This window comes from Staurois parvus, unplaced genomic scaffold (genome assembly GCF_062004578.1).
Source record: "Staurois parvus isolate SC_StPar_1 unplaced genomic scaffold, SC_StPar_1.0 ptg000114l, whole genome shotgun sequence".
NCBI classification, from domain to species: Eukaryota; Metazoa; Chordata; class Amphibia; order Anura; family Ranidae; genus Staurois; species Staurois parvus.
In genome coordinates, this window is record NW_028317910.1 from 1,093,328 (window position 1) to 1,120,571 (window position 27,244).

Sequence of the window (27,244 nt, forward strand, 5' to 3'; positions counted from 1 at the left end):
ATACAAAATGTAGTAACTGTGGGGGATGGACTGGTAGGAGGAGTAGAAGATTCCATTGTTAGCTGAGGGCAGGATAGGCTTCCCTGAAGAGATAGGTTTTCAGAGATCTCCTAAAAATGAGCAGAGTAGGCGATAGTCTGATAAATTGGGGTAGAGAGTTCCAGAGGATGGGGGAAGCCCTGGAGAAGTCCTGGAGATGAGTATGGGAGGAGGAGACAAGGGAGCTAGAGAGCAAGAGGTCGTACGAGGAGCGGAGAATACGGTTTGGGTGATATTTGGAGGCAAGATCGGTGATGTAATTTGGAGCAGAGTTATAAATGGCTTTATACGTTATTAATGTTTTGAATTTTATCCGTTGGGCAACGGGAAGCCAGTGGAGGGATTGGCAGAGAGGGATGGCAAATACAGAACGGTTAGTAAGGTGGATGAGTCTGGCAGCAGCATTCATGATGGACTGAAAAGGGAACACCCTGCGATGAGGTAGGCCAATAAGGAGGGAGTTACAGTAGTCAAGGCGGGAGATAACAAGGGAGTGGATAAGTTGCTTAGTGGTTTCCGAGGTTAAGAACGGGCGTATCTTGGAGATGTTGTGGAGGTGAAGTCTACAAGATTTGGACAGTGATTGGATTTGGGGCTGAAAGGACAGATGGGAGTCTAGGATTACACCTAGTACCCTGGCATGAGGGGATGAACTGATGGTTGTGTTATTGATCTTGATGGAGAAGTCAGGGGAGGGGGCACGGGCTGGAGGGAATACTAAGAGCTCAGTTTTGGAAAGATTGATTTTGAGGAAGTGGAGTGACATCCATGCCGATATGTCACTTAGTAGGTTAGTAATAACTTAAAGTGACTGTTTCATGAGGAAAATATAAGCTGCCATTTCTGCCCCTCTCCAACATGCTGATAGCTTTGCTATGTCTGGCTATACCACTTTTGGAGTCAGAGCCAAAGAGAAGCTACCCTAAAAACTTTTGATTAGAAGAGAAACTACCCTAAAAACATTTGTTTAGAAGCAAAAATACTCTTAGGTACATTCAGTGCTGGTTCACACTGATGCAGTGCAGGATTTGCAGTGATTCCTCTGCGTTTCCTGCGCCGCATCACAATTACACTCCATTCGTGTGAATTGCTGCAGGTGTCAATGTTAACAACATCCCAAAAACAGGTTGCAAATTACAGTGCACCCATGTTTTCCAATTCCAGTGCAGCAAAGAAAAGGATCACGCACCTATTTTGTGCGGGTTCGGTGCGATTTGAGCCATACAATATGAATATTCTCAAATTGCAGAACAAAGATTCACATGTGATTGGAACAGGAATGCGGTGCAATTCCTGTCCAAATCGCATGTAGTTTCCCACACTGCATGAGTGTGAACCAGCACTTAAACAGAAAAGACCATTCAAGCTGAACTAAACCCATCAACTTAATGGTTTCAAAAAAGTTACATTCCATTCATGCCAGGAATGCTGATTGTCACATTTGCTTGTGTTCTCAACCAACCTGTAAAACCATCCAATGACTGGTGTTCTAACTGATCACGTGCAACATCATGGCAATTGCAGATCAATCGGAGGCTATGATGGCAGCTTTCTTGCCTGAAAACAATAGCAGGGTTTATTTCTGCTTTCAGAATATCTGATTTTGCCCAATTTGCGCAACAAGAACCGCTTTATACATTGTACAATAAATACTCTACTCTAAATTTAATGAGTGAATGCTGATTAGTTCACACAGAATGATTGTACATGTAGTTCACAGCGCAAATTAACTATGCAATTTTTTTATTTTTTTTTAAATAATCAGGTCCCTTTAATATTGACATGTTGGTGAGGTGGTTGTAAGTGTGTTTAGTTTTGAGTACGGTTTACTTAAATTGGAACTAACGTCCTGCTGTCAAAAACAGCGAGCAGGCAGCTCTATGTTGCAGAAGAGACATGCAGTGTCTCTTCTGCAATAGAAGAAACCGAAATGCCTGCTTGCAGTCTTCTTTGAAATGTACACTGAGCTGCATAGGCACAGCTGAGTTTACTCTCCAGTGTGCAGCGCCTGTGTTCTGGAATGACTGTGCAGGCGCAATGAAGACAACCGAAGTCTAGCAACCAGCAGAAGATGCCAACGAGGGACACAGAAGGAAAGGTAAGTTTTTTGTTTTTTTTTGTTTTTTTTTGTTTGTTTTGTTTGTTTTTTGTTTTTGTTTGTTTTTTGTTTTTGTTTGTTTTTTGTTTTTAGCTATGTTTTAATTTTTGCAGACTAAGAATTTTTTTTTCCAAGGTCTTTTTAAATTTCACAGTGCTCTCGTACCTTTGTAAGGCTGTGTTCACACTGCCATGCACGTTGGTGTGAAGCAGGGCCCTTCAGTCTGAATAGCACCCCAAGGCACCTTCTCAATGCATATGCATTGTTGTGCACTGCATTGCCAAAAATTCTGCATGTACCGTTTTGGTTTGTTAGCCTATGCAAAGAATGAGTTGCCTTAACGCAGTGCATATCAACGCACAGCATAACACGTGTGTGCGCAGTGTGATCATGTGAACCCAACAAGGTTAATAAGTGTTTAAAAAAAGTAAGTAAGGTGCATTACTTGTATCCATAGACCATTAGTTTTTCCACAGCAGGAAATGGGGTGCTTACGCAGTGCTGCCTGGCTAAGAACTGGCTGTACCCTTAGGCATGACTTGGATCTTCTCTTGATACTTTTGCCTGACATCTTTTACTAATTTGTGTTTTTTAGCACGTGTTACTATGGCAGTGACTGCTGGGAATGCCACTTCCTTTCCTATGAGTAACCACACCCGCGAGAGAGTAACCGTTGCCAAGCTTACCCTGGAAACTTTTTATAGCAACCTCATACTACAGCATGAAGAACGGGAGACCAGGTAATTCCTCACTGATGTCCATAGTAGGGTGTCCACACATTTCAGTTTTAATTTCTCCTGTGACTTCTTTTCTTAAAGGGTAACTCCACTTTTGTGGCAAAAAATGGCATACAGTATTCAATTGTTAAACAAGTCATATTGTAATTAAATGTTATTTAAAATCACCTTTCCTTTCACGTATGGTGTATGGAACCCCCCCCCCCCCCAGAAATGTAATTTCCTGCTTGTGTGATTGGCTCACTGATTTTCCCAGAAGTCTTCATTGAGATACAAGTCAGTTTTTGAGCATCCCCTGCAACAAAAATTAAATTTTTAGTGAGATGCTTCCAAAAATCCAAAATTACGTCTAAGGGGATGAAACTTCAACTTTCTTCATTAGAACCCTGCATGTTCAGTGACTGATTAATTGATTTTTAAGGTCACTCCCATTCACATTCACTTTGCACACAGACAAACAAACCGCTATTTCCTCAGAAGAACAAAAAGTAGGAATCTGCAAAGTTTGTTAAAATACTTAGATCACCCAGAGGGAAATGTTTTTTTTTTTCTCAACAAAAGTGGAGTTACTCTTTAATTCAGTTACCTACTTCCTGAAGTATGTGGCAGTGGTTTTTACTTGGATGCAATTAGAATTATTTGGATCTAAATAGTTGCAAAATATCAGTCTGATATGAAATGTTTTGTTTTACTCCATGTACTTTTGTGGATTGCGAAGAGTTAATTGTCTTGGGGCACATTCAAATCTGTGTGGTGGGGATGCATGGGAAAATACAACATCGGCATTTATTCTAAAAGCTTTCCCAACACGTACTGGCCAGCTTGCTTGACACCATTCTGTGTTGGAATGAAGTAACTCCCATGCGCATGCATGGGAATTAAGTCATCCAGGCCTGGCAAATGAAGAAGCCAAAATCTCTGAACTTTGAAGAAGATGGATACCCCAGCGACAAAGGGGAGCGCTGACATTGCCTCACTGCAGAAGATCGCTTTGCTAGGGAAATCTATCATAATGTGCAAATATGCTGTTCATGCTTGTACATTATAGGAAAGTCTCCGGGGGGCCCAAGATTTTGAATTTAGTCTGGTGTTTTGACAGTACAACAGCTTGGGGACCTAATTTTTCTTCACTGTAGTTATTAAATACAACTTGGTCATCTCCTCATCTCTAACCTGTGATCAGACAATAAGAGAGCACTGAACAGGTGAGGACATTGCTCACCTGCTGTCAGGGTGTTCCTTAAAAGCACATGTGCATGCAGCAAAGTGTGATTAGTTCAGAGTGCCGCTTTCCCTCTTCAAAGGTGACTACTGCCATACAGGAATTTAACAGAGGGTAATATCAAGATAGAGTCAGGTACTAGCTACATGTGAAAATGTATTTATGGAAATGTATTAGTTAGTGGTTTTATATCTGCCTGATGTTCATCATTAGGGCTCATGTACACTGCAGCTGCTAAACTTATGTTTAGGAGCTGTTCAGCGTTTTTTTCAGCAGCCCCTGAACTCACCCTTATGTTTTCCTATGTGTCCATGTACACATCTTCATTTACAGGCAGTTGAGTTTACAGTCGTTTTTTTGAACGCAACAAACTTGCGTTTTAGATGTTGATGTTATCAGCGTTTCAAACGCAAATCGCATTTATAAGCGTTTAAAGTTTTTTTAAATCCATGCTGTTCCCAATGCTGTCCAGAGCCTTTTTCATCGTGAAAAATGCATGCAAAGAGTTTTCAGGGTGCTCAGATGGACAAAACACTGAATACAGGATCTTCCTATCAAGCTTGTCACATATTGTAATGACCAATTCACACCTCAGACCTCTCCCACCCTTGGAAACAAAAGATATGTTAATGACCATTCCCACCTCAAATTCCTCCTGAAAACCCCCTGCCAGGTGACCTTAATGACTCACTCCACCAGACACCTTCCCACCCTTGGAAACAAAAGAAATGTTAATGAGCAACTCACACCTAATTATCTCAACACCTACTGCTGTCTCTGCTTCTACTCTCTGTATTTCTCTGAAACAGTCTGAAATAGTTAATAATTTACCACTTTTCAGTGCATTCTGGGCATTTGGGAGGTTCTCCTGTGCTTATCTTTAAAAAACACTTCTAAACGCAAACACGCATAAACGCGTTATGCAAACGTAGCTGAACAGACTTTTTTTTAACCTACATTTTCCAGCAGTCAGTTTCCATTGTTCAGAAATGTCCCGTGTACATGGGGTCTTAGTTTTTACTTTTTTTTGAAACCTTAATGAGGGTACCCTAAAATGTAAGATGGACAGTTACTTAATGCAGAACTAAACCCTCCTATCCTTTTCAGCCAAGGAAGCTGCCATCTTAGCCTCTATTTGATCTGCAACTGCTGTGGTGCTGCACATGTGAACAGTTTTGACACCCGCCATTTGTTGGTTCAACAGTTCGGTTGAGAGCACAAGCAAATGAAACAGTTAGGGCTTGTTCACACCATGATGAAGAGACATCAGTTTTTCTGCATGGACACAATAAAATCAGCTGTGCTTTATGTGCCCTGTTCACACCACAACACTAGTATCGTGCAGATTTTGTTCTGCGCAGGAATCTGCAACGTGTATAAAACTCATTGAAACACGCATGAAAACTGATGTAAACTGATGTCTCTGCAAGTGAAATCTGCACATCAGTTTCATACACGTATAGTGTGAGCAAGCCCTTAAATCGATGGGTTTAATTCTGCTTTGATGCGTTGGTTACCATTCAGAGCTAAAGTGTGATGTTTAGATGGAATGAACATTTAACGTTTAATATGCTTTCTTTGCTTGAAGGCAGAAGAAACTGGAAATTGCCATGGAAGAGGAAGGATTGGGTGATGATGAGGTCAGTTATTTATAATTATTTGGCTTATTTCTGTCCCGTTACAAAGTGTTTGTTTTCAATCCAACTCATCAGGCAGTGAGTAATTGTTGAGCTCCACCCTGAAATGTCATGCTAGTCTTTTCAATCGTTGCCACCAAAGAGTCAATAAATGGACAAATATCTCTGCCAGTTAGGCACAATGTCTGCATATGCTAAGACAGCACAAGGCTCTACTAGTCCATGATTACACAAAGTTTAAAGCTGACTTGACTCTATTACTGTACGGAGAGGATTATTTGAAAATCCATTTACCAATGTATCATCAGAAATCGTCAATTTATTCGTTTTCTGTTCAGACTGAGAACTGTAGTTATTTTCTTTACTTTTTCTGCCCTCTAGTGTTATAATAGAACTCTGCAAGAATGTTGCACACTAACTAGTAACCTCCAGCAGCTGTTCATTTTTTTTTTCTTTTCTTTAAGTTTCTTCTCTAATCTGTTTTTCACGAAGATTCTCTAAATTTTGCTATGATTGAGGTTTAGTTTTTCTTATTGATAAGACCAATCCTTTTCATTTAAAAATGCTGTATTGCAGCTAGGTTTTTCAAAATTGATTGATTTTTTTTTTTTTTAATTAGAAAAGGCTTCGGCGCTCACAGCATGCCAGAAAGGAAACGGAATTCCTGCGGTTGAAGAGGACCAGACTGGGATTGGATGATTTTGAGTCACTCAAAGTCATTGGTCGGGGGGCATTTGGAGAGGTTAGTTTTTCATGGATGTTGCAATTTATAGCAGACATTTACTGAAATCATTTACTTTATAGAGGAACTGAACTCTTGAAGCTGTATCCAACAAAACACAGGCAAATTGCAAGCTGCCAGTATTGCCTGTGGTCTCTCAGAGTTTGATAATTCCAATATTAATAACTTACCATGCCTTGTTCTGCTCTGTGTCTGTCACCTCTGTAGAGGTAGCCAGCTTGATAGAAGAAGGGATTGACTTCCTCATATCAGAGCTGGCCATCTAGTGACTAGTAGGCCAGTACTCCAGAAGCAGCAGGAGAAATGGAGGAAGCACAGATCAACAGAATGGATGAAGCAGGGACTTGCACTGCACAGCTTCCTTTCCATCACGGAGAACAATTAGCAGCACAGTAGTGACATAATAAATCTCACTTCAAATTTCTTGAAACTAGCAGTCGGGGGCAGCAGTGCCTTAGCTCTCAAAGTGCAGACATACAGCTATGAGGCTGTAGACACAGGATTGCATAGGCACTCGCATACCAGGAAGTGCTCTCCTTTTTTTTTTTTTTTAGAAGGAATTCTAGATAAAGGTACGTTTTTCATGGTACTGCTTAGAAAAAAGTAACATTACTAGATGCTTCCATTTCCTATAGCAAAGCCAACCTTCATTTTTTGACTTCAGGTCCACTTTAACGGTCATACTGCAATCCATAAAAGTGTGGTAGAAGGGCTTTTGGGACAAACTGCCAAGCTAAACACTTTATAAGCTCTTCCGCAGAGATTGCATATATAAAGATTTATAAAATAGAACTGAGCATGAGAAATCAGATTACATAGACTACACAGAGAGTCACACTGGAGTGACAAGCCCTCCCTTTCATTTAAAAAGCATACAAACATTACTTGACATTTTTCATCATGTTTTGCAGCAGATTGTCATGGATGCATGCACATTTAATGTTTGTATGCTATTTCAGGTGCGTCTAGTTCAGAAGAAGGACACGGGACACATCTATGCAATGAAGATCCTCAGGAAAGCGGACATGTTGGAGAAGGAACAGGTTTGTACAAAACTCAAACTTTCTTGTCTGTCTTATCTTCTTCCCTGCCCAGATATGAGTCATCTACCTATAGTGCAGCTTCTAAATATCCATCCCAGCCCATGATTTAGTTTGAATGGCGGGGAAAAGGTTGATTTAAATTCCAACGCCATCCAAAATGTATTTATAATTTTGAATATATTTGGGAAGAGTTAGAACATCAGTCAGGTTTTTACTTTTGTGCTTGTTGCTGTCTGTCTCTCCATTAGAGAGCTATCTTATCATTTCTGGTCCCTCTAAACATCTGCCATCTGGACGGGAATTGAATTTCCTGACTAGAAAGGCAATAAAAACGTGTCAGTTGTTCTAACCCTTTGCACCAGTCTAGAAAGACAAACTTCATGTCTTAAAAGAATGTAAATATTTGCTTCTCCTGTAGCCTGTACAGCATAATTCTATTAAAGCTCATCTACGGGGAAATATTCGGGGTGTTTGGGCTATACCAGGGGTCTGCAACCTTTAAGACATAAAGAGCCACTTGGACCCGTTTCCGAAGGGAAAAAAAAGACTGGGAGCCGCAAAACCATTGCAACATTTATAACAAATCCAACACTGCATATATTGCAAAAAGCACTCTGGTCATGAAGGGGGTTTAAGGGCCCAGTAAGCAAAGGGTTAATCAGGGCCACAGTGTATCTTCATAATCACAATCATAGCCTTAGGTCAGTGGTGGGCAACCTTTTTTTTCAACTGAGCCAAATCTCGCCAAAACCACGATTGAAATTTATTTTGACAGCCACATTTTTAAAACTGAAAATACATCCCCCATATAGTAATTCATCCCCCATAGTAATTCATCCCCCATAGTGTAATTCATCCCCCATAGTGTAATTCATCCCCCATAGTGTAATTCATCCCCCATATAGTAATTCATCCCCCATATAGTAATTCATCCCCCATATAGTAATTCATCCCCCATATAGTAATTCATCCCCCATATAGTAATTCATCCCCCATATAGTAATTCATCCCCCATATAGTAATTCATCCCCCACATAGTAATTCATCCCCCACATAGTAATTCATCCCCCACATAGTAATTCATCCCCCATATAGTAATTCATCCCCCACATAGTAATTCTTCCCCCATAGTAATTCATCCCCCATAGTAATTCATCCCCCATATAGTAATTCATCCCCCATAGTAATTCATCCCCCATAGTAATTCATCCCCCATATAGTAATTCATCCCCCATATAGTAATTCATCCCCCATATAGTAATTCATCCCACATAGTAATTCATCCCCCATAGTAATTCATCCCCCATAGTAATTCATCCCCCATAGTAATTCATCCCCCATATAGTAATTCTTCCCCCATAGTAATTCATCCCCCATATAGTAATTCATCCCCCATAGTAATTCATCCCCCATAGTAATTCATCCCCCACACAGTAATTCATCCCCCACATAGTAATTCATCCCCCATATTGTCTCAATTCACTTACCTTTGCTCCGCGCGTTCCTCTCGCTGTGTTCCCGCGCCGTTCTGGTCTTCAGGGCGGACTGAGAGAGGAGTTCGTCACTCTGCCCCGCCTACATCCTGGCTGCCCCACCTACATCCTGACAGCCAATGTTCCACGCTCCGCGGGCCGGATTTTTGAGGAGGGAGGGGAGCGGGCGCCCGGCACACAGAAGAGCCGCATGTGGCTCGCGATCTGCGGCTTGCCGACCACCTGGTGGGCAGTGTGCTCCGGGGCCGCAGCAAAGATGAAAAAGAGCCGCATGCGGCTCTGGAGCCGCGGGTTGCCGACACCCGGGCTATACTAATAAAGTAAACATGGATATGGACTTTAAAGGGGGAAAAAAAACCTGGCATAGGTGTCCCTTTAGTAGACAAACTTATTTATAGTGATATTTTAGAGAAAATAAGTTTGCAGTAGCACTTCTGTCCTCACAATGAGCGCTCCATAACCTCAGAGCTCATATTGTCATGACCATGTATGCATTTAGTGTTCCAATTATTGCATATGGTGCAAATCTAGTATGTGTATGTATGAATGAATGTAAGTTAGGGACCTTAGATTGTACGCCCCTTGAGGGTTAGGGACTGATGTGAATGTACAATATATATGTAAAAGCGCTGCGTAAATTGACGGCGCTATATAAGTACCCAAAATAAAAAAATCTTACTTTTTTTTTTTTTAATCCCTGTAGGTGGCTCATATTCGTGCTGAGCGAGACATCTTAGTGGAGGCTGATGGTGCCTGGGTGGTGAAAATGTTCTACAGCTTTCAAGATAAAAGGAATCTCTATTTGATCATGGAATTTTTACCTGGAGGTAACTTTTTGAAATTCAGGCAAATGGTGAAATACACAGATAAATACATATAAGGGTGCTTACCTGCCAAATGATTTGTATTACTGTTCATCCAGTCCTGAGATTTACATAGATCTGCCATATAGTACAGCCCTTTCTGAAAGGGAAGGAGACCTGATATTTTTTTGCAGCATATCAGTAACGCTAACTTGTCCTTTGCCCAGCCAATGACTGGGACAACCGACTGATGAGCTCTTCTGTCAGTTTTCTCTCTACTCCTATCAGCATGCTCCTTGTGCTGCTTTCCCTTTCCCCTGTCTAAGCTCTGCTCTGCTTACAGGAATTGCAAGAGCACTTGTACCAAGTCAAATTTAGGTACTTACACTGCTTGTATTTAAAACCGTACATTTAGGGCCTGTGTCGATTATTTTTGTTAGTTTCAAATGGGTTTTGCATTCTTACAAAAGTTTGAGAATGCAAATCCTGCTTGAATAAACTTTGTCATTTAATTCTGAATGATCTCAGAAGCATTTCAAACTGATGTCAAACTAATGCCATCGACACAGGCCCTTAATAATATATTAATACAGAGCTTCATTCATTCATTTCTTTCTTTTAGATCTGTCTGAAGTTCAATGTTAAAACCTCTGTGTGTCCCTACTGAGGTTTCCCCTCGCTTCCTGTTTTGTCTGACATCATCACCTGGACAGGAAGTAGTAGGAAACCTTCTTTACAAGAAATACTGTCATAAACACCTGGCAAGGGTTTTAAAATCTTCCTGGCTTTACTAGCAAAATAGTTTTCTATTTCTTGTTATCTGTGCCCCCATAGTGAAAATTAACTCTCGCTCATCTAGGTGACATGATGACGTTACTAATGAAGAAAGATACTTTAACAGAAGAGGAGACACAGTTCTACATAGCAGAGACTGTATTGGCCATTGACGCAATTCATCAGCTGGGCTTCATCCACCGGGACATCAAACCAGACAACCTGCTATTGGATGCTAAGGTGCTTTTGTTGTTCCTCTTTACTTTTTTTTTTATATCCCTTTAAACTTTTCTCTTTAGTAAAATTATTATTTTTTTGCTTCAAAATAAGTTCTGTTATGACAGTAATATGTGGGCTACTTCCATCTGAAAAGACTAGTCTTTTGATTGTTACAGCTTGTGTCAATGTGCGATGGGCTTCTGTCAGCTCAACATGATTCTGAGGTCATTCAGAATCGATTGTATTTTGCCTGCAGTTGACCTGCCTCAAGCTGCTCTTGGATTACCCTAGACTTTTATTGGGCGAGTCTGAGTCACTGTTCTGACACATGATTTGGAGATCATGAAGTTGAAGAAATGTTGTCATCTGTATGCATGTGATGGGTCATATACTTTAGCAGGCCGCAGCATGATGGACAGGGAGATAACATTTTCCTGAGGCTTAATTCAGAAAAATCTGCTTCCATGATTTCTTCTAATTGCTCACCCTAATGTACTGCTGACTGGACAGGCCTATTACCTGGTGGTCCTACCCTCCAAATTTTTTTTGTCAAGAGGAACAGTTTTGCCCAACGCCTCAAGCAGGGTGGGAAGGATCTCACTGCACAAATCCTTAACCACCTCCTGCCCGCCATATAGTCCAATGACGGGCGCAAGGTGGTTCTCTTGTTCTGGGAGGACGTCATACGACGTCCTCACATTATCACCGCGCATGCGTGGCTCAGGGAGCGCGTGGCGATCGGCGGTGTGCTGTGTCCCTCGGATCACCGATCACGGAAAGAGCCGACGATGTCATGACGATGTCATGTGATCAGCTGTGTCCAATCACAGCTGATCACATGTAAACAGGGAAATGCCGGTTATCGGCATTTCTCTCCACTCGAGCAGTCATGCTGACAGCTTGAGAGGAGAGCCAGTAATCGGCTTTCCACGGAGGGGATATGTACATTGATTATCAGGGCACTGATGATCAGTGTGCCCTGATGATCAGTGTAGCCCCAGCAGTGCCACCTGTCAGTGTCCATCAGTGCCTTGTGTCAGTGCTCATCAGTGCCTCGTGTCAGTGCCCATCAATGCCACATATCAGTGCCCATCAATGCCACATATCAGTGCCCATCTGAACTGCCTTTCAGTGCCGCCTATCGGTGCCATGGATCAATGCTGCCTTTCAGTGCCCATCAGTGATACCTGTCAATGTCCATCAATGCCACCTACCAGTGCCTCCTCATCAGTGCCACCTATCCGTGCCCACCACTGAAGCCTCATTAGCGCATATCAGTGAAGGCGAAAAATCACTTCTTTACAAAATTTTATAACAAAAACTAAGAAAACGCTTTTTTTTTCAAAATTTTCAGTGGTTTTTGGTTTGTTTAAGAAAAAATTAAAAACCAAGAGGTGATTAAATACCACCAAAATAAAGCTCTATCACAAAAAATGATAATAATTTCATATGGGTACAATGTTGTATGGCTGCGCAATTTTCATTCAAAGTGCAACAGCGCTGAAAGCTGGAAATTGGCCTGGGCAGGAAGGGGGTATAAGTGCCCTGTAGGCTAGGTTAAAGTAGAACTAAATGCAAAACTTTTTTTTTTCCTTATTTGACTTTAGCTTCCTCTCAGGCCGGCAGAATACAGCCTGTCTGATAAAAGCAGATTTCTCTGCCACTATATCCGAATTCTTCGGAAAATTTTCTGCATTTCTCGAACCTTCGATTTGCAAAAGCCAGAAACACCACACATCCTCTTATCCCCCTGACCCTGCTCAGGAATGAGAAGCAGAACCTCCTTTATTTGAAGATCTTAGGGAGGAAAGTATTGAGGACACTGATTTTGTAGTGGAGTCAATGGTGGATTTTCCTCCTCTGCATTTTGAGGTACAAGCCATGGTTTTGTTTCAAATGCTTTCCACTGTGGATATACCCATTGTCTACTCATATAGTCTGCCTACCAGCACCTAGTCTAACCTTTGCCTAACAGCACCCGATTTTCCACAGCCAAAGTAGATCCCTGCGAAGACTGGTTAAGTAAAAAAACATGTTTCCCCATACATGCACAGGTTGCTTGTGTTCTTCCATCTCATTGAGGATATTGTCCTCCTTTTCCTCTGCCCTGCCCCAAAAACAACACAAGGAAATTTCCTCACATTGTTTGGATGTGGTTAGGGCTGTTAGAGTCTACTTGGCAGCCACGGGCTTTTCGCAAAACTGAGCCTGAGACTTGTTCTACGTGTAGGTCCTCGTATAGAGGACCCCTGCTCCAAACAACCGATTGCCAGGGCCTACACTCTGGAGGAAAACCTTTCTCCCTTTCCCTTCAGTGCCTATTCAACCAGGAATGTTAGTGTTACCTGGTCTTTTCATCGTCAAGCATCTGTATTCCAGATTTGCAGGGCTGCCATCTGATCTTCTGTTCATACATTTACCCAACTTTTATCGGGTGGGCCTTCAGACCTCACCTGATGTGAGCTTTTGGCCGAATGATGCTTTAAGCTGTAATCTGAGTATTTGTTTGGGTTCTTTAACCACCTCCCACACGCCATATAGTAATATGACGGATGCAAGGTGGTTCTCTCGTTCTGAGAGGACGTCATATGACATCCTCCCATTCTAACCGTGCATGCGCGGCTCCCGGAGCGCGTGGCGATCGGCAGTGCGCTGTGTCCCTCGGACACAGCGGATCACCAATCCACGGAAAGAGCTGAAGATGTCGGCTCGGTCATGTGATCAGCTAATCACATGTAAACGGGGAAATGCCAGTTATCGGCATTTCTCTCCTCTCGAGCTGTCACGCTGACAGCTCGAGAGGAGAGCCAGTAATCGGTATTCTGCGGAGGGGACATGTACACTGATCATCAGAGCACTGATAATCAGTGTGCCCTGATGATCAGTGTAGCCCCAGCAGTGCCACCTGTCAGTGTCCATCAGTGCCAGCTGTCAGTGCTCATCAGTGCCACGTGCCAGTGCCACATCAATGGCACATATCAGTGCCTACCAGTGCACATCAATGCCACATATCCGTGCCCATCTGAGCTGCCTTTCAGTATCATCCATCAGTGCCAGTCAGTGCTGCCTATCAGTGCCACCTATCAGTGCCAGTGAATGCCGCCTAACAGTGCCAGTCAGTGCCATCTATCCGTGCTAGTCAGTGCCGCCTATCAGTGCCCATCAGTGATGCCTGTCAATGCCCATCAGTGCCACCTACCAGTGCCACCTCATCAGTGCAGCCTGTCAGTGCCCATCACTGCAACCTCATTAGCGCACATCAGTGAAGGAGAAAAATCACTTATTTACAAAATTTTATAATTTTTATAAAACTAAGAAAAAAACTTTTTTTTTTTTTTGAAAATTTTCAGTGGTTTTTGGTTAGTTTTAAGAAAAAATAAAAAAACCCAGTTGATTAAATACCATCAAAATAAAGCTCTATCTGTCACAAAAAAATCATAAAAATGTCATATGAGTACAATGTTGCATGACCGCACAATTGTCATTCAAAGTGCAACAGCGCTGAAAGCTGGAAATTGGCCTGGGCAGGAAGGGGGTATAAGTGTCTGTAGGCTTGTGGTTAAAGCTTTGTGTCTCTTGTGGACTTGATGGCAGTTCTTTGTTGCTATGTTGTTGCCCACCACTCAGTTTTATTACTTGGGTATAGCCCATGATCTGTGAATACGAGCCCTGTGTTCTATACTGTATGATTAAGATAATAGGCATTTGACTTACTATAAATTCCTTATCGTGAAGTACAGTACAGGACTCTGTTGCTCCCCTCTGTGGCCTGATCACTCCTTTTTGCTTATTAAAAAAAATGGAGCCTCATGGAGTGGACAGGGTTATAAGGGGCAGCCCTAACCAAGATTATTATTATTTTTTTTTTTTTTTTTTTGCCAGTGTCCATTCACCTGAAGGTAGCAGCATATTACCCGTGGTCTTTGAATACAAGTCCCACATCGGGTACTATACTCCTACGTAAGGAATTTATAAGTCAAAAGTCCATTTTTTTTTCTTATTTTGATGACCCTGTTATTTTTGTGTCCCCTGTCATTCCCTTGTACTTTGTACAACTGTAATAACATGGTTTATTTTGCAGGGTCATGTCAAGTTGTCAGACTTTGGTCTTTGTACGGGACTGAAGAAGGCCCACCGGACAGAATTCTACAGGAATTTGAGCCATAATCCTCCCAGTGACTTCAGTGAGTGCTGTATGGTCCTGTTTCTGTGTCCTTGCATAACATGAACCGCAGGTCCACTTAGAGAGCCTAAAGCTATTAGTGAAACACTTTTTTGAGAGGAGTTACTAGACCCTTTGCAGCTCGGCCAGCATGAAACTATCTACAGTGTCTTTTGTTGGTCTGTATAGTAGCTTGGACAGCATGCTGCCTCCAGTGCCTTTTTTTTTTTTTTTTTTTTTGCAACCTGTGCAAAAGTGTCATGCATAGGGCATGGATGTATATTGTGCACCATAATCTAAGAAATCTTATATTTCTTTTTTTTGCTTGTCAGCATTCCAGAATATGAACTCAAAGAGGAAGGCAGAGACCTGGAAGAAGAACAGAAGGCAGTTGGTAAGTACACAGGTGGGAAATAATATTTGTATTTAAATCCTTTGTAGAGTATATGAGTGGTAGCAGTGATAGAATAGTTAGATTACATTGTCAATTCACACTCTGCACATATACTAAAAGTAAGTTATATTGTACATCCTAAAAGCAAGTAAGCACGTTCTATGTATAGATGACTTGACCCCAATCCACCATTTATATTGCAGCTAATGCAAGGAAAAGAATGTCTAACCAAACCTTTTTTTTTTTTACATTTTGAATAGAGAAATATTATAACCCATGGTAGGTTCTACTGCTTAATGGGGGCTCTTTTGGAGAGATTTATCCATCCATCCTTCCTGTCCTGCTGATGGCTGTTGTCTTCTTGCCAGTGTCTGCTGATAGCGCAGGCCTCCAGCAAAGTATATTTACCAATCCACCCCCTCCTACCTGCTGCAGGAGTTCACCTCAGGTGTTGAGGCTTAATCAATGATATCGCTGCCCCTTCGCATGTGTCAGTGTTTGGGCCTGGAGACTGGTTGCTCAGGCCCAAGCACTGTCACGTAGAGGCCACATGCTCCCCCCTATCCAGAATCTCCACTTCATTATAGGAACAGAGTGAGGCCACCGACAAAGCAGGAAGAGAGCAAAGGCAAGTGGATAAGTAATATACCTTAAAGAGAGGTGGGTTATTCGGAGACACTGTTGCTTTACAATGAATTGCCAAAGTGACAGTCTGTCTTTAAGCCGAATAATGGGGTAAGTGTAAACCTTTCCTAGGTAAGCCTAAACATTTATGTTAATTTAAACTGTATGTTCAGCCAAAGCTGTTTTTTTTCCACCATCAAAGAGGTTTTCACTTTCTTCTTGTCCTGGTTGGTGGTATAAATTTGCTTTCCTTTGCTGCCTCCCAGCTCCGTCGGTGCCCTCACTCTTTTGCTCTGATGGTGGGGATTCTGAGTATGGGGGAGCATGTGACAGTGTTCAGGCCTGAGCAGTCAGTTGCTAGGCCCGAACACTGCCATTTGGGGATCAGCAGTGACCTCAACACATTGGGTCAATTCTGAGACCTGAGCTTACTCATGATGGACTCCTGCAATAGATAGGAGGTGGTGTATTAGTGAGTAGACCTTGCTGGGGGAACTGGGCTAACAGCAGATGCTGGCACTTTGCTAAGGACAACTAAAGCATTCATGCCTCTTCAGTGTACTTTGACTGAGAACAACTATAGGAATGATGCTGAATTGGAGTGGTTTAGAGAGCCAGATGATATCACAGCCATTCAACCATCACATGATCAGGCTAAAAAGAAGCTAAATTCTGAGTCGCTATGCTGAACAGTTTTTTTTTAACTCGGTTTGCTAAACACTGTGCTGGTAAACTGTAAATAGTTTTCATTGTTATGTATGCTGCAAACCATTGAAATGTAACATATCTGGTCATTAAGCGATTCTGTATTTCTTTGCTGTTTTAGGTTTTATACAGTATGTCTTGTGGTCCATTGATCTAATTAATCATTTATCGTGTGTCATGTTTCAGGCCTATTCCACAGTTGGGACTCCCGATTACATCGCCCCTGAAGTTTTCATGCAGACAGGATATAACAAGCTTTGTGACTGGTGGTCATTGGGTGTCATCATGTATGAGATGTTAATAGGTACGAAGCATGAATATAATGAAACATTGCAACTGTACTGTAATCCGGAAGTCTACTTTATCTGTAGACTGCAGCATCTCAACAAATGACTGCGGTTTTCCACTAGTATTGGCATGTGGTCAAGGTTGCAGTTTGTGGTGTTCAGGCTGTGGGGGCACAGCCTGCATTTTCACAGATGCAGGTTCAGGGAAAAATGAGGTGACAACCAAGTTTAAGAAGCTGCCCAGGATTAACAGCAAAATGCTAATTACAGACCCCATGTAGGCTGTGTACCCTGAGTAGTTTTACAGAAAACCTGTCGGCTTAGAAATATTGAAGATGCCAAACTAAACACCAGGCAAACCGTTACAAACAAAGATGAAATATGCCAAAGAATAATTATTTTTTTCCATCCAGTCCTGAGATTTACACAGCTCTACCTACATACAACACAGCCCTGCCTTGCAGGGCTGGAGGCCTAATTGTTCTCTGCTGCAGTCAAGTAGCACAGGTCTTGTCTGTCCTCAAGCCTGTGACTGTACAGTGAAAGGAGAAGCAGCAGACTCACAAGCTTATCTCTGTCATAGATCAGTGGAAAGTCTGGGAGGCCACACTAAAGCACATATCTACTTTGTTTAGAAAAGTCGCTTAAAAACACCATTGTATATGCCAGTGGGGGAAAAAAGGTTCACGTGTATCGTGCCAACCTGAGGTTATGATTAAGCGCTGAGGTTGGCACGATACTTGTGAACCTTTTTCCCCCCTTTAACATACAGTATTGTGTTTTTAAGCAGCTTTTCTATACAGTAAAGTGGATATGTGCTTTAGTTTGGCCTCCTGGACTTTCCTTTGATCTATAGCATAGGTGTGAGAACTGGGCCAACACACAGGTTGCAGGATTGTGGAGTGTGGGAGTGGTGATCTTACCTGGAGCAGCGTTACTTTCTTTCTCATCTGTCACTCTGCTCTCTGACTCTATCAACATGTTCACTGTTTGCACATGAGCACTACAACACAGCTTATTCTGCTTCTCCCTAATTAAGTCTAAGCTCAGTTGTACAGGTTTTGTAGGAAGCTGATAATAGGGCAAATTTGGGTACTTGCTCTGGTTGCATTTACAAAAAAAAAAAAAATTAATACAGAGCTGAATTAATTTTATGACTTTTATATATGACTGGATTTCAACTTTAAAGTGACATTAAACAATATCCTTATTCTCCGAAAATAATCCATACACACTCTATAATTAAGAGCCATGTTATCTGTTTTTCATAAAATAGTTTCTTGCTGTTTTCTGTTTCTTTGCAACATCCTCTGCAAGCTCCTGAACCTCTATTCCCCCCCATTACTTTGTTTGTTTGGAACAAGCAGTGCATGTTAGTTGCCATCCTGTGCCCTGCTCTATGCATACTAAACATCCCATAGTCCGTAGACTATCTCGGGAGCAAGCAAGAGAGGATAGCTACGTTCCTATGTACTGTGGGACTATAGAGAACAAAAGTAGCCACTCTGGGGGGGCGCAAATGTACTTTCCATTTTTCTGTGGTGTTGCATAACCTTTCACTGCACCCAGAAATAGCTGTACAGTTGACATTTTTCATAAGTTACAAACCCTTTTATCATCAATTTTTCACAGTTCCTGACCTCAGCTCTGTGAACTCTGTAACATAAATATTGTTGTTTGATTCATTTACATAAAATTTAAGGAATTCTGACACTTAATTGTTGTACTAGTTATGCTCTTGATTTGCTTTGGCTGATATAATTAAAGTTCTTTGTTATGCCTTACACAGGATATCCTCCATTCTGTTCAGAAACGCCACAGGAGACGTATCGGAAAGTGATGACCTGGAAAGAAACACTTGTTTTTCCTCCCGAGGTGCCAATATCTGAAAAGGCAAAGGATTTAATTCTCAGGTCTGTACCTAGTCGCCTAGTAGGGGATGCCTAGGTATTAGCGATGCATACTTGTTCATAGATTGACATTCACCCTTCACCGTTGATTCCCATTGGACGTTTTAAAGCGTTCTGCCACATGTATTTTCTGGAGTTCCCAATCATGCGATCACTGTGAATTGCCTGTCACAGCGATCACAAGTTTGGGAGCCTATACTAGTGGCTCCTAATTGTAAACCTGACCAGGAGCTATCAGTGACAGCACGGTCGCAGTGCTGGGGGCACCAAGTGAGTGTGCCACACACACACACAAAAATATTGCAGCATGGCATTAAATCCCCGTGCTGTACTGTCACCTATAACTATCAGTGGCATCAGTTTAAGAATTTGTTTGCCATAAAACTCATGTCTGTTTCTCATGTGTTGTTTTGTTTCAGGTTTTGCACTGATGCAGAAAACAGGACTGGTGCAAATAGCATTGAAGAAATTAAGAGCCATGCTTTCTTTGAAGGAGTAGACTGGGGCCATATAAGGTACCAATAATTTTGTGTCTGGTACATGTGTGTATACGCAGGTGGCCCCTTTAGTAAATTACTGGCTGTCAATGACCATGTAAAAAACAAATATACCATTGCCTGGCTGATCCCCCTAGAAGCTGAAAATCACTGTAGTACACAATGTTACTTCAGTGATCTCCGCTTGCTTTCAGCTGAGAGGCTTCCCTGCTGCTTTCTGAACACAAGAAATTGGGTGCCCAGTGCAGGCACCATCACTGAATGCTGATGATGTCACCAACACTCCTCTACACCTTACCCAATCAGAGAACACTTTGCATCTATTCAGAAAATGCAAAGCATTCTCTGAATGGCGTGGTGCTAAGCTGCCGAACTCCTGTGTTCACAATGCAGCAGTCCAGACACTTGGCATGGGACCCAGTAGCAAGTAGAGTTCACAGGAGTAGCGGTACTTCGGTGATTTCAAGCTTCCAGGGAGATCAGCCAAGAATAGTATATGCATGGCTACATTTGTCCAGGCTGAGCATTATTCCAGTACCAAGCGGTACTCGCATAATGACTTGTGAGCACCGCTTAGTCCTGGAGTACAGTGAGCCATGACTGCGTGATGAGGGGGGGGCGTGTAAACAACAGGTTAGACTCACAGTAAATAGGAAGAATCAATCAAATGTTGTGCCCTAAGAAGTCCAATGGTGCCAGACCTGTAGTTATACTTCAAATGCAGTGTAAGTATCTGACTTTGACCTGGAATCTGCCTATTGTGATCCTGTACAGCAGGACTGAGAACCAGTCAGGTGCACTGCATGCATATATGTTAACAAGGAACATGTTGATAAGAGGAGAGAAGAAGGTGAGCAGAGGGGGGTGACCGCACTCTGCTGCTCTTTCATTGTCCAGTCAGTAGGATGCCCACCCCCCTCATTTTTAGTCTTGCTGTTTTATGCAAAGAAATCTTACTTTCTGCTGGTATATTACTAATATACTAATACTACTAACCAAGCCCAACTCTCTGGCTGAGAGTTGGGCTTGGTTAGTAGTATTAGTAGTATCCTTTGTTATAAAATGCCTGAAAAATTAATGAAATGATGTCTGTGCTTTAAATAGAACACACATCCTTTATGATGTGTACATTAATGCTTTTAAAACACTGAAAATCTAAATGAGGAAAAAAGTGCATTAACACTAAACTCCGGACAGATATAAAAGACACAAACTGATGCAACTCTGTATTCGTTAAGTTCAATAAGTGTGTTTTTGTAAATGTAAGCAGTGCAAGTAGCTGACTTTGGCTTTGTAGCAGCCTCTTGCTGTCCCTGTACAGCAGAGTTGAGACTGGGGAAGGGAGAAGCAGCACAAAGAGCCAATCTGTTTCTGATGTGCTATTGTGCTGAGAAGGGATATTCTGGACATTCAGTAGGAAGAGAGCAGAGTGACAGGAAGATGAGCTTATCAGTGTGCTGCTTATCTTTTACTGTCCAGTCACAGGTTGGGGAAGGGACAAGACCTGCAAGGGTTCCAGAACTGCAGCAGAGAAAATTGTCAGGGCTATGCTGTGTGACATAGCTGTGTAAATCTCAGGGGTGGAAGAACAGAAATACAAATTCTTTGGCAGGTAAAACAAATGCCATATATGTATTGCTGCTCCAGATTCTGTCAGCTCCAGTTTTAGTAATGTGAATTATGGAGCCGGAGGAAAAAAATACGGGTCAATTAAAATGTGGTGGGGAAAGAGGGGTAATTCGTAAACTGAGTTATGTATTTTTGCTCTCTGTACCTTTCCACCCTTATTTGTCTGTCTGAACAGAAGGTGAGTGGAGATATTTGGCGTATGTCTCAAAAATCCATTGTTTTCTTATAGAGAGAGACCGGCAGCAATAACCATTGAAATAAAAAGCATTGATGACACTTCCAATTTTGATGAGTTCCCAGAGTCGGATATTTTACAGCCAGGTATGGACACGATTCTTGGTAAGCAGCATTAGGCACGAGTAGCATATACATATGTATATATTTATTAAAATGATTGTAAACTTTATATTTTAAAATTGTTTTTAAATAACAAGTAAGTTTTATACTTACCAGCTTTGTGCAATGGAATTGCACACAGCGGTCCCGATCCTCCTCTTCTCGGGTTCCCTGCCAGAGCTCCGGGCTCCTCCTCTTCTTGGTGTGCTGCTTCTTATTGTGGCACCATGTTGCCTGCACCTATAGATAGATACAGACAGCGCGGCTAGACAGCCCGCCTGTGAGAGTAGGGTGAAGGGAAAGAGCTGCTAAAGGTGGGCAAAGCACTGGATCGAGTGAGGGCTTGGCTAAGTATAAAGAGCAGTGAGAGCGCATACTACTCTCTAAATATTGTTTACCTTACAGAAACCTTTTCAGTACAACTCTGTAATGCAGCTCTTTTCTCCATGTTATAATATTTTAAAAACACTGCATGTACAAAAAAATAACTGGTGATCTGTCAGAAGTCAGTGCACTTCTATCTTCCAGCTGAGAACACAGTGCCTCTGCTGCACTGAAATCCCATGCAGTGTTGCCAAGTACTGCCACCGACTGGCCTACAGAACTTCTCCTATCCTTGCCCCTCTCCATATAAAAATATTGAATTGAATTTTTTCCCAGCCAAACAGTGCTGCTGCCCTGACTACCAAGAACCTGCCCATACATTGTGCATGGAAATGTAGTTCTAGGGTATAACTACATTGATAGGAACTGAGCTCCCTGCAAGAATTTTACAAGCCTGTTGATGGTAAGGTCACAGGGAGTAATAAAAGCTGTACAGGAACAAGGTAGAGAAAAAAAATGAATATATGAGGTGACTGCAGGAAATTGTATTTTTGTATTTGTGAATATTGCTGAAGGATTTGTTTTGTAATTGTCTTACTGTTTCGATTAATATTTTGATGAACTAGGAGAGTAGAGAGAAATCAAATAGAGGCTTAGCACACATGGCCTGATGTTGGGGCATTTATTGTGGGTGTTTTAGCACACAATAGGGTAGAATGGAGGGGACAAATATAATAAGTGCCCGTCAGTGTTCCAAAAATTCACAAAATAGGATTCCAAGGGCACCACCAACTCGAGCAACAATCATGCTAGTGTTGGGGTAGCACCACAAGTCCTAGCAGTCCCAGTGTCCCAACTAGCAGAACACAGCCTATACAGAGATACAAAACCCAGTAGTTCTAAGCTGCTTGTTTAAATCTCCTTTCAGTCTTCTGCCACTTAGATCCTGCAACCATGTGTTTCTCTGGAGTAAACCATGAGTATACTCTTGACTCTTTTAGATGAGCACCGGGCTGTTATATTGTATCTGGAGTTCAGAAGTCGGAAACCTGATCCCAAATTTCTGGTGTTAAGGTGTATGGTTATATCCAGCTACAAGATATGTTGAATCATGTCCTGCTGAATCTCCAAGATAGGGATTAGCCCACAGGGGTGAACAAGATGAATCTATTGATTCCCCTATCAGCACTAAACAGTAAGGATAGAAAAATCTTCCCAGCCATCTGTTGTATTGGCAGTCAGCATCCACGGCTGTCAAATATCCAAACAGTGATTGTATCTGGATGTAGCAACTATTTGGCTGACAGTTTTCTGCTCACCTTCTTTGATTTAGATTGAAGGATATTTGGCCAGAGGGTACTGACCGGGCCACCCACAGCCAATGGCTAGTTTAGCAAAAAAACAGCAGGGCTTTAACCATTTGCCGCCCGCCCTATGGCCGAGCGGCGGCCGGCAAATGTCATCAGTGTTCTGGGTGGACGCCATATGGCGTCCTCCCGCACGTGTGCAGATTGCGCTCCTGCAGAGCCACGAAGCGGTGCGATCTGTCACCGGCCGTGTACCTCGGACACGGCCGATGACAGATCTGAGTATCGGCCCCCGTTGCCGGTACCATGTGACCTGCTGTGACCAATCACAGCAGGTCACATGACAGTTGTATACAATGGATGGCTTCATTGAATTCATTGAATCTATGTCATTCAGGTAAATGCTTGCTTATAGCAAAGTAATTCTTTGTTATAAGCAAATTGTGTAAAAAAAAAAAAAAAAAAAAAAAATATTGATCACTTCCCCAAAGTAGTACAATGTTACTATGGTAACATTGTACTACTTTGGTCATAGTGAAATATGAAAAAAAATCTTAAAATATATACATTTTTTTTTTTTTTTTGCATACTGTCACCAGTCAGTGTCCCTGATCACCGCCATGCCAGTTATATTATGACGCTGTACTGCACTGGTGACAATATGTAAAAAAAAAAAATAGTGAAACTAATTGTTTTAATTTTTTCATTTTCCGAAAGATTATGACAAAATAATACAACTTCACAAAACTCACCATGCCTCTTATGAAGTACGTCAGACTGTTTTCTTTGCAAAAAGGGGTCATTTGGGGGATATCTGTACTATTCTGACATTCTTGGACCTCAAGAAATTAGATTGGCTGTCAGTACTTCAGGATTGATCAATTTTCAGATATATACCATAGTTTGTGAACTCTATAACTTTCTACAAACTAAAAAATACATCCTAATTTGGGTCATTTTCAGCAAAGACATGTAGTAGAATACATCTTGGCCTAAATTTATGAAGAACAATTATTTATTTGCAAACTTTTATAACAGAAACAAAGAAAAACGTGTGTTTTTTTTTCAAAAGTTTTGGTCTTTTTTTGTTAATTTAGCAAAAAATAAAAACGCCAGCGGTGATTAAATACCACCAAAAGAAAGCTCTAGTTGTGTGAAGAAAATGATAAAGTTTTAGTTTGGGTACAATGTTGTATGACCGCGCAATTGTCATTCAAAGTGTGAGAGCGCTGAAAACTGGCCTGGGCAGGAAGGTGTAAAATTGCCCGGTATTGAATTGGTTAATTAAATGCCGAACAATGTAATATTTCAGGGGCTCAGGACCCCTTCCTCAGGCAGTAGTGAGTCTTACAGGAAACAGACACAAAGTTTACATACCCTAGGCCACCATTCCAGAGCCCCCAATGGTGCAGAACTGCCACTATTCCAGATCCCCCCCCAGTGCTGCAGGACTGCCTCCATTCCCTTACCAAACAATTAACACACACAAAAAAATAATCAAACTTTTAAAAGGCAAATGGGTTCATCCAACAATGCCCCGAGATCAAGTAACATTAACAATCCCCTAATGGCGATGGAACATATCATCCCATCCTAAACTACAAAACCAGCCTGTCAGGGCCGGGACTGGAAAAGGAAGTTGCCCCAGCCTGGAAATGTACTCCTGGCAGAACCCAGTACACATCTCTGCGCAAAACAATGCCACAGTAGATGGAGAGCAGTGAGGAAACTGGTTACAGAATGAGCACCGAAATGTGTAACATACATATCTTTTAGGTAGTCTGTACGAAGGACAGTGAAGAATTTAATAAATACCCTGGTGACCTAAAATTTAAAAATGGAAACCCCGCAGAAAACAGATTATGCACTGCCTAGTTTTTTTATGTAACCTGTCTTGTTTTTTTCCAAAGATGCTGCTGTTTTTTTTATTATCGAATACTACTAACCCATGTCACAACTGATATGTACTTCTTTTATTCTTCAGTGCCAAACACCACAGAACCGGACTACAAATCCAAAGACTGGGTCTTCCTAAACTACACCTACAAACGCTTTGAGGGTCTGACGCAGCGCGGCTCCATCCCATCCTACATGAAATCGGGAAAGCTATGAGTTTTGACAACCACCGCTTCTCGGGTTGAGGAGTACACAATACTCAGGTATCTGCCAAATTGGACTCGTTCGGCAGATGGACCTATCAGCCGAGAACTTGTAGAACTGATATATACCCAAGGAAAATCTGCAGGAACCGGATTCCTTATGACTACAGAACCGTGTTGGCAGAGCCAGCTGGAATTTTTTTTTTTTTTCTTTTTCATTTTCCCTTGTTGGAAAGGGATGGGTTTTAAGTTATCTTGCAAGGGTACTGCATTGAGCATTAAATCATATCAATTCCTCTTTGAACACTGGGCACCGATGGTCTGCTCCTCTGTAGTGACATCCTTTGCACTGTGAGGCCCTGAATTTTAATTGCTGCCATTTACTGTCACACTGGCCTTTAGGAAATGACGACTGCTCAAGAGTTACGGCGGGAATTATGGGCTGCAATGTGCTGCGTCTTAGTGAGGCAGTTGCCCTTTGATAAGGGAAGAAAGTCATGAATTTCATTGTTGGTTCACTTTTTTTTAAAAAAATTTTTAATTTGTCAAATTATTTATTCTGCGGTGTATTGAGGTTTGTTTTTGTGCTTAGCATATGTTTATTTCCTTTTTTCTTTTCTTTTTTTTTTTTAACACTCCATTTTAATTGGTCAGGGAAGGGAGGAGTCATAATTTGGTTCACAGGCCATGGAATTTCTCTATACTCTAAAGCTTAATGTTCTGTCCATTTGTTCCTGTTTTAGTATGAGAGGTGGGAGACATGCTGTTTTAGCTCTGAATGAACTGAGTGTACTAAAAAGAAATAAAACCGTTTAAAGTCACTGTTAACCTGTATTGACAGCCTTGGTTAGTAAGTCTTTTAAAATTGGTCAGTCACCATCTTCATAGAGAAACCTGAACTTTAAATCTACCTTGTTTTTGCCTTCCCTGGTTCTTTCTTTTTTCCCCTCATTGACATGCTAAGGATTTTTTTTCCGCTAACTCTTTATTAGAACATAGTTATTTTTTCCCCATTTTTTTTCAAAAAGCAGTAGTAATAAACAAAGCAAAATACACAACTTAAAAAAGATACTATTTCCTCCAGTCACCAACACTTAAAGTGGTTGTAAGGTTCCATTCACATTTGTGCGACTCCAAAGTCTGGAGGGAAACTTTGATGCAACTGTGGATAGGTGCAGCTTGGATACAACTTTGGCTTTCATTAATGATGATGGACAACTGTTATATGTATAACATTCAGGTGCAACTTTCATATGACTTTTGAGGGTTTATTTTTGCAGCCTATGGCACTCAAGTTGCATGAAAGTTGTACCAAAGTAGTGCATGAACTACCTTGAGGTTGCTGCAACTTTAAGTTGTACATATTTCAACAGTTGTCATTGGGTACGACTTGTCATGCAACTTTAGTGTCCAAAGTCGCATGACAAGTTGCAAAAGTGCGAATGGAGCCTAAACCTCTGACATGAAATATGAACAAAGCATATCCCTCTATAGTGTGTGCTTGTCTCAGTTTAGAGCATTATGTGTATTTCAGGCTGCTGCCTAGTTCTTCTGCTATCAGCATGAATCACTTCTGAGACTTTTCCTGACACCAAGAGAAAAAAAAGTGACGGGAGGCACAACCGTTGATCGCCTCAGCTCTGTTTCGGTGTGCTGTGTGAAGGAGGAGTGTCCCTTCCGTCCAATCAACTCTCGGAGCTCTCCTCAGTGTAACTTCAGCTCCCCTCCCCTGCATTTCAGAGCTGAGAGATACTGTGTAAATTCTGCACTTTGAATGAGTATGGCTACATATAATCAGGTTCAACTTATTTAGGAGGATTTGTTTCAGCTCTATGTATCACCCGATGGCCGTCATCTCACGGAGTATATGTAAGGGTTTGCAACCACTTTAAGTTAAGCATGTACAGTGGGGATCAAAAGTTTGGGCACCCCAGCTAAAAATTTGTATTAATGTGCATAAAGAAGCCAAGGAAAGATGGAAAAATCTCCAAAAGGCATCAAATTACAGATTAGACATTCTTATAATATGTCAACAAAAGTTAATTTTATTTCTATCATTTACACTTTCAAAATAACAGAAAACAAAAAAAATGGCGTCTGCAAAAGTTTGGGCACCCTGCAGAGTTAATATCTTGTACTGCCCCCTTTGGCAAGTATCACAGC

At 41.6% G+C, this 27,244-nt stretch overlaps 1 protein-coding gene across 3 annotated transcripts in view; it reads left to right on the top strand.

Annotated features, from left to right (window-relative positions):
- STK38L (serine/threonine kinase 38 like) overlaps nucleotides 1-25,909 on the top strand; it is an 84,252-nt gene extending 58,343 nt beyond the window's left edge. For 2 of the 3 annotated variants that reach the window (XM_089671695.1, XM_089671696.1), the window contains exons 2-14: nucleotides 2,733-2,877; nucleotides 5,685-5,736; nucleotides 6,353-6,475; nucleotides 7,435-7,518; nucleotides 9,715-9,838; nucleotides 10,674-10,828; nucleotides 14,889-14,991; nucleotides 15,302-15,363; nucleotides 16,879-16,996; nucleotides 18,769-18,892; nucleotides 19,309-19,404; nucleotides 21,245-21,354; nucleotides 24,967-25,909. In XM_089671695.1, the coding sequence (XP_089527821.1) occupies nucleotides 2,744-2,877; nucleotides 5,685-5,736; nucleotides 6,353-6,475; nucleotides 7,435-7,518; nucleotides 9,715-9,838; nucleotides 10,674-10,828; nucleotides 14,889-14,991; nucleotides 15,302-15,363; nucleotides 16,879-16,996; nucleotides 18,769-18,892; nucleotides 19,309-19,404; nucleotides 21,245-21,354; nucleotides 24,967-25,094 (1,413 nt within the window). In that variant the 5' untranslated portion in view covers nucleotides 2,733-2,743 and the 3' untranslated portion in view covers nucleotides 25,095-25,909. The remainder of the gene's footprint in view (nucleotides 1-2,732; nucleotides 2,878-5,684; nucleotides 5,737-6,352; nucleotides 6,476-7,434; nucleotides 7,519-9,714; nucleotides 9,839-10,673; nucleotides 10,829-14,888; nucleotides 14,992-15,301; nucleotides 15,364-16,878; nucleotides 16,997-18,768; nucleotides 18,893-19,308; nucleotides 19,405-21,244; nucleotides 21,355-24,966) is intronic. The other variant, XM_089671697.1, reaches the window with a different exon arrangement.
- Nucleotides 25,910-27,244: the final 1,335 nt, after the last annotated feature.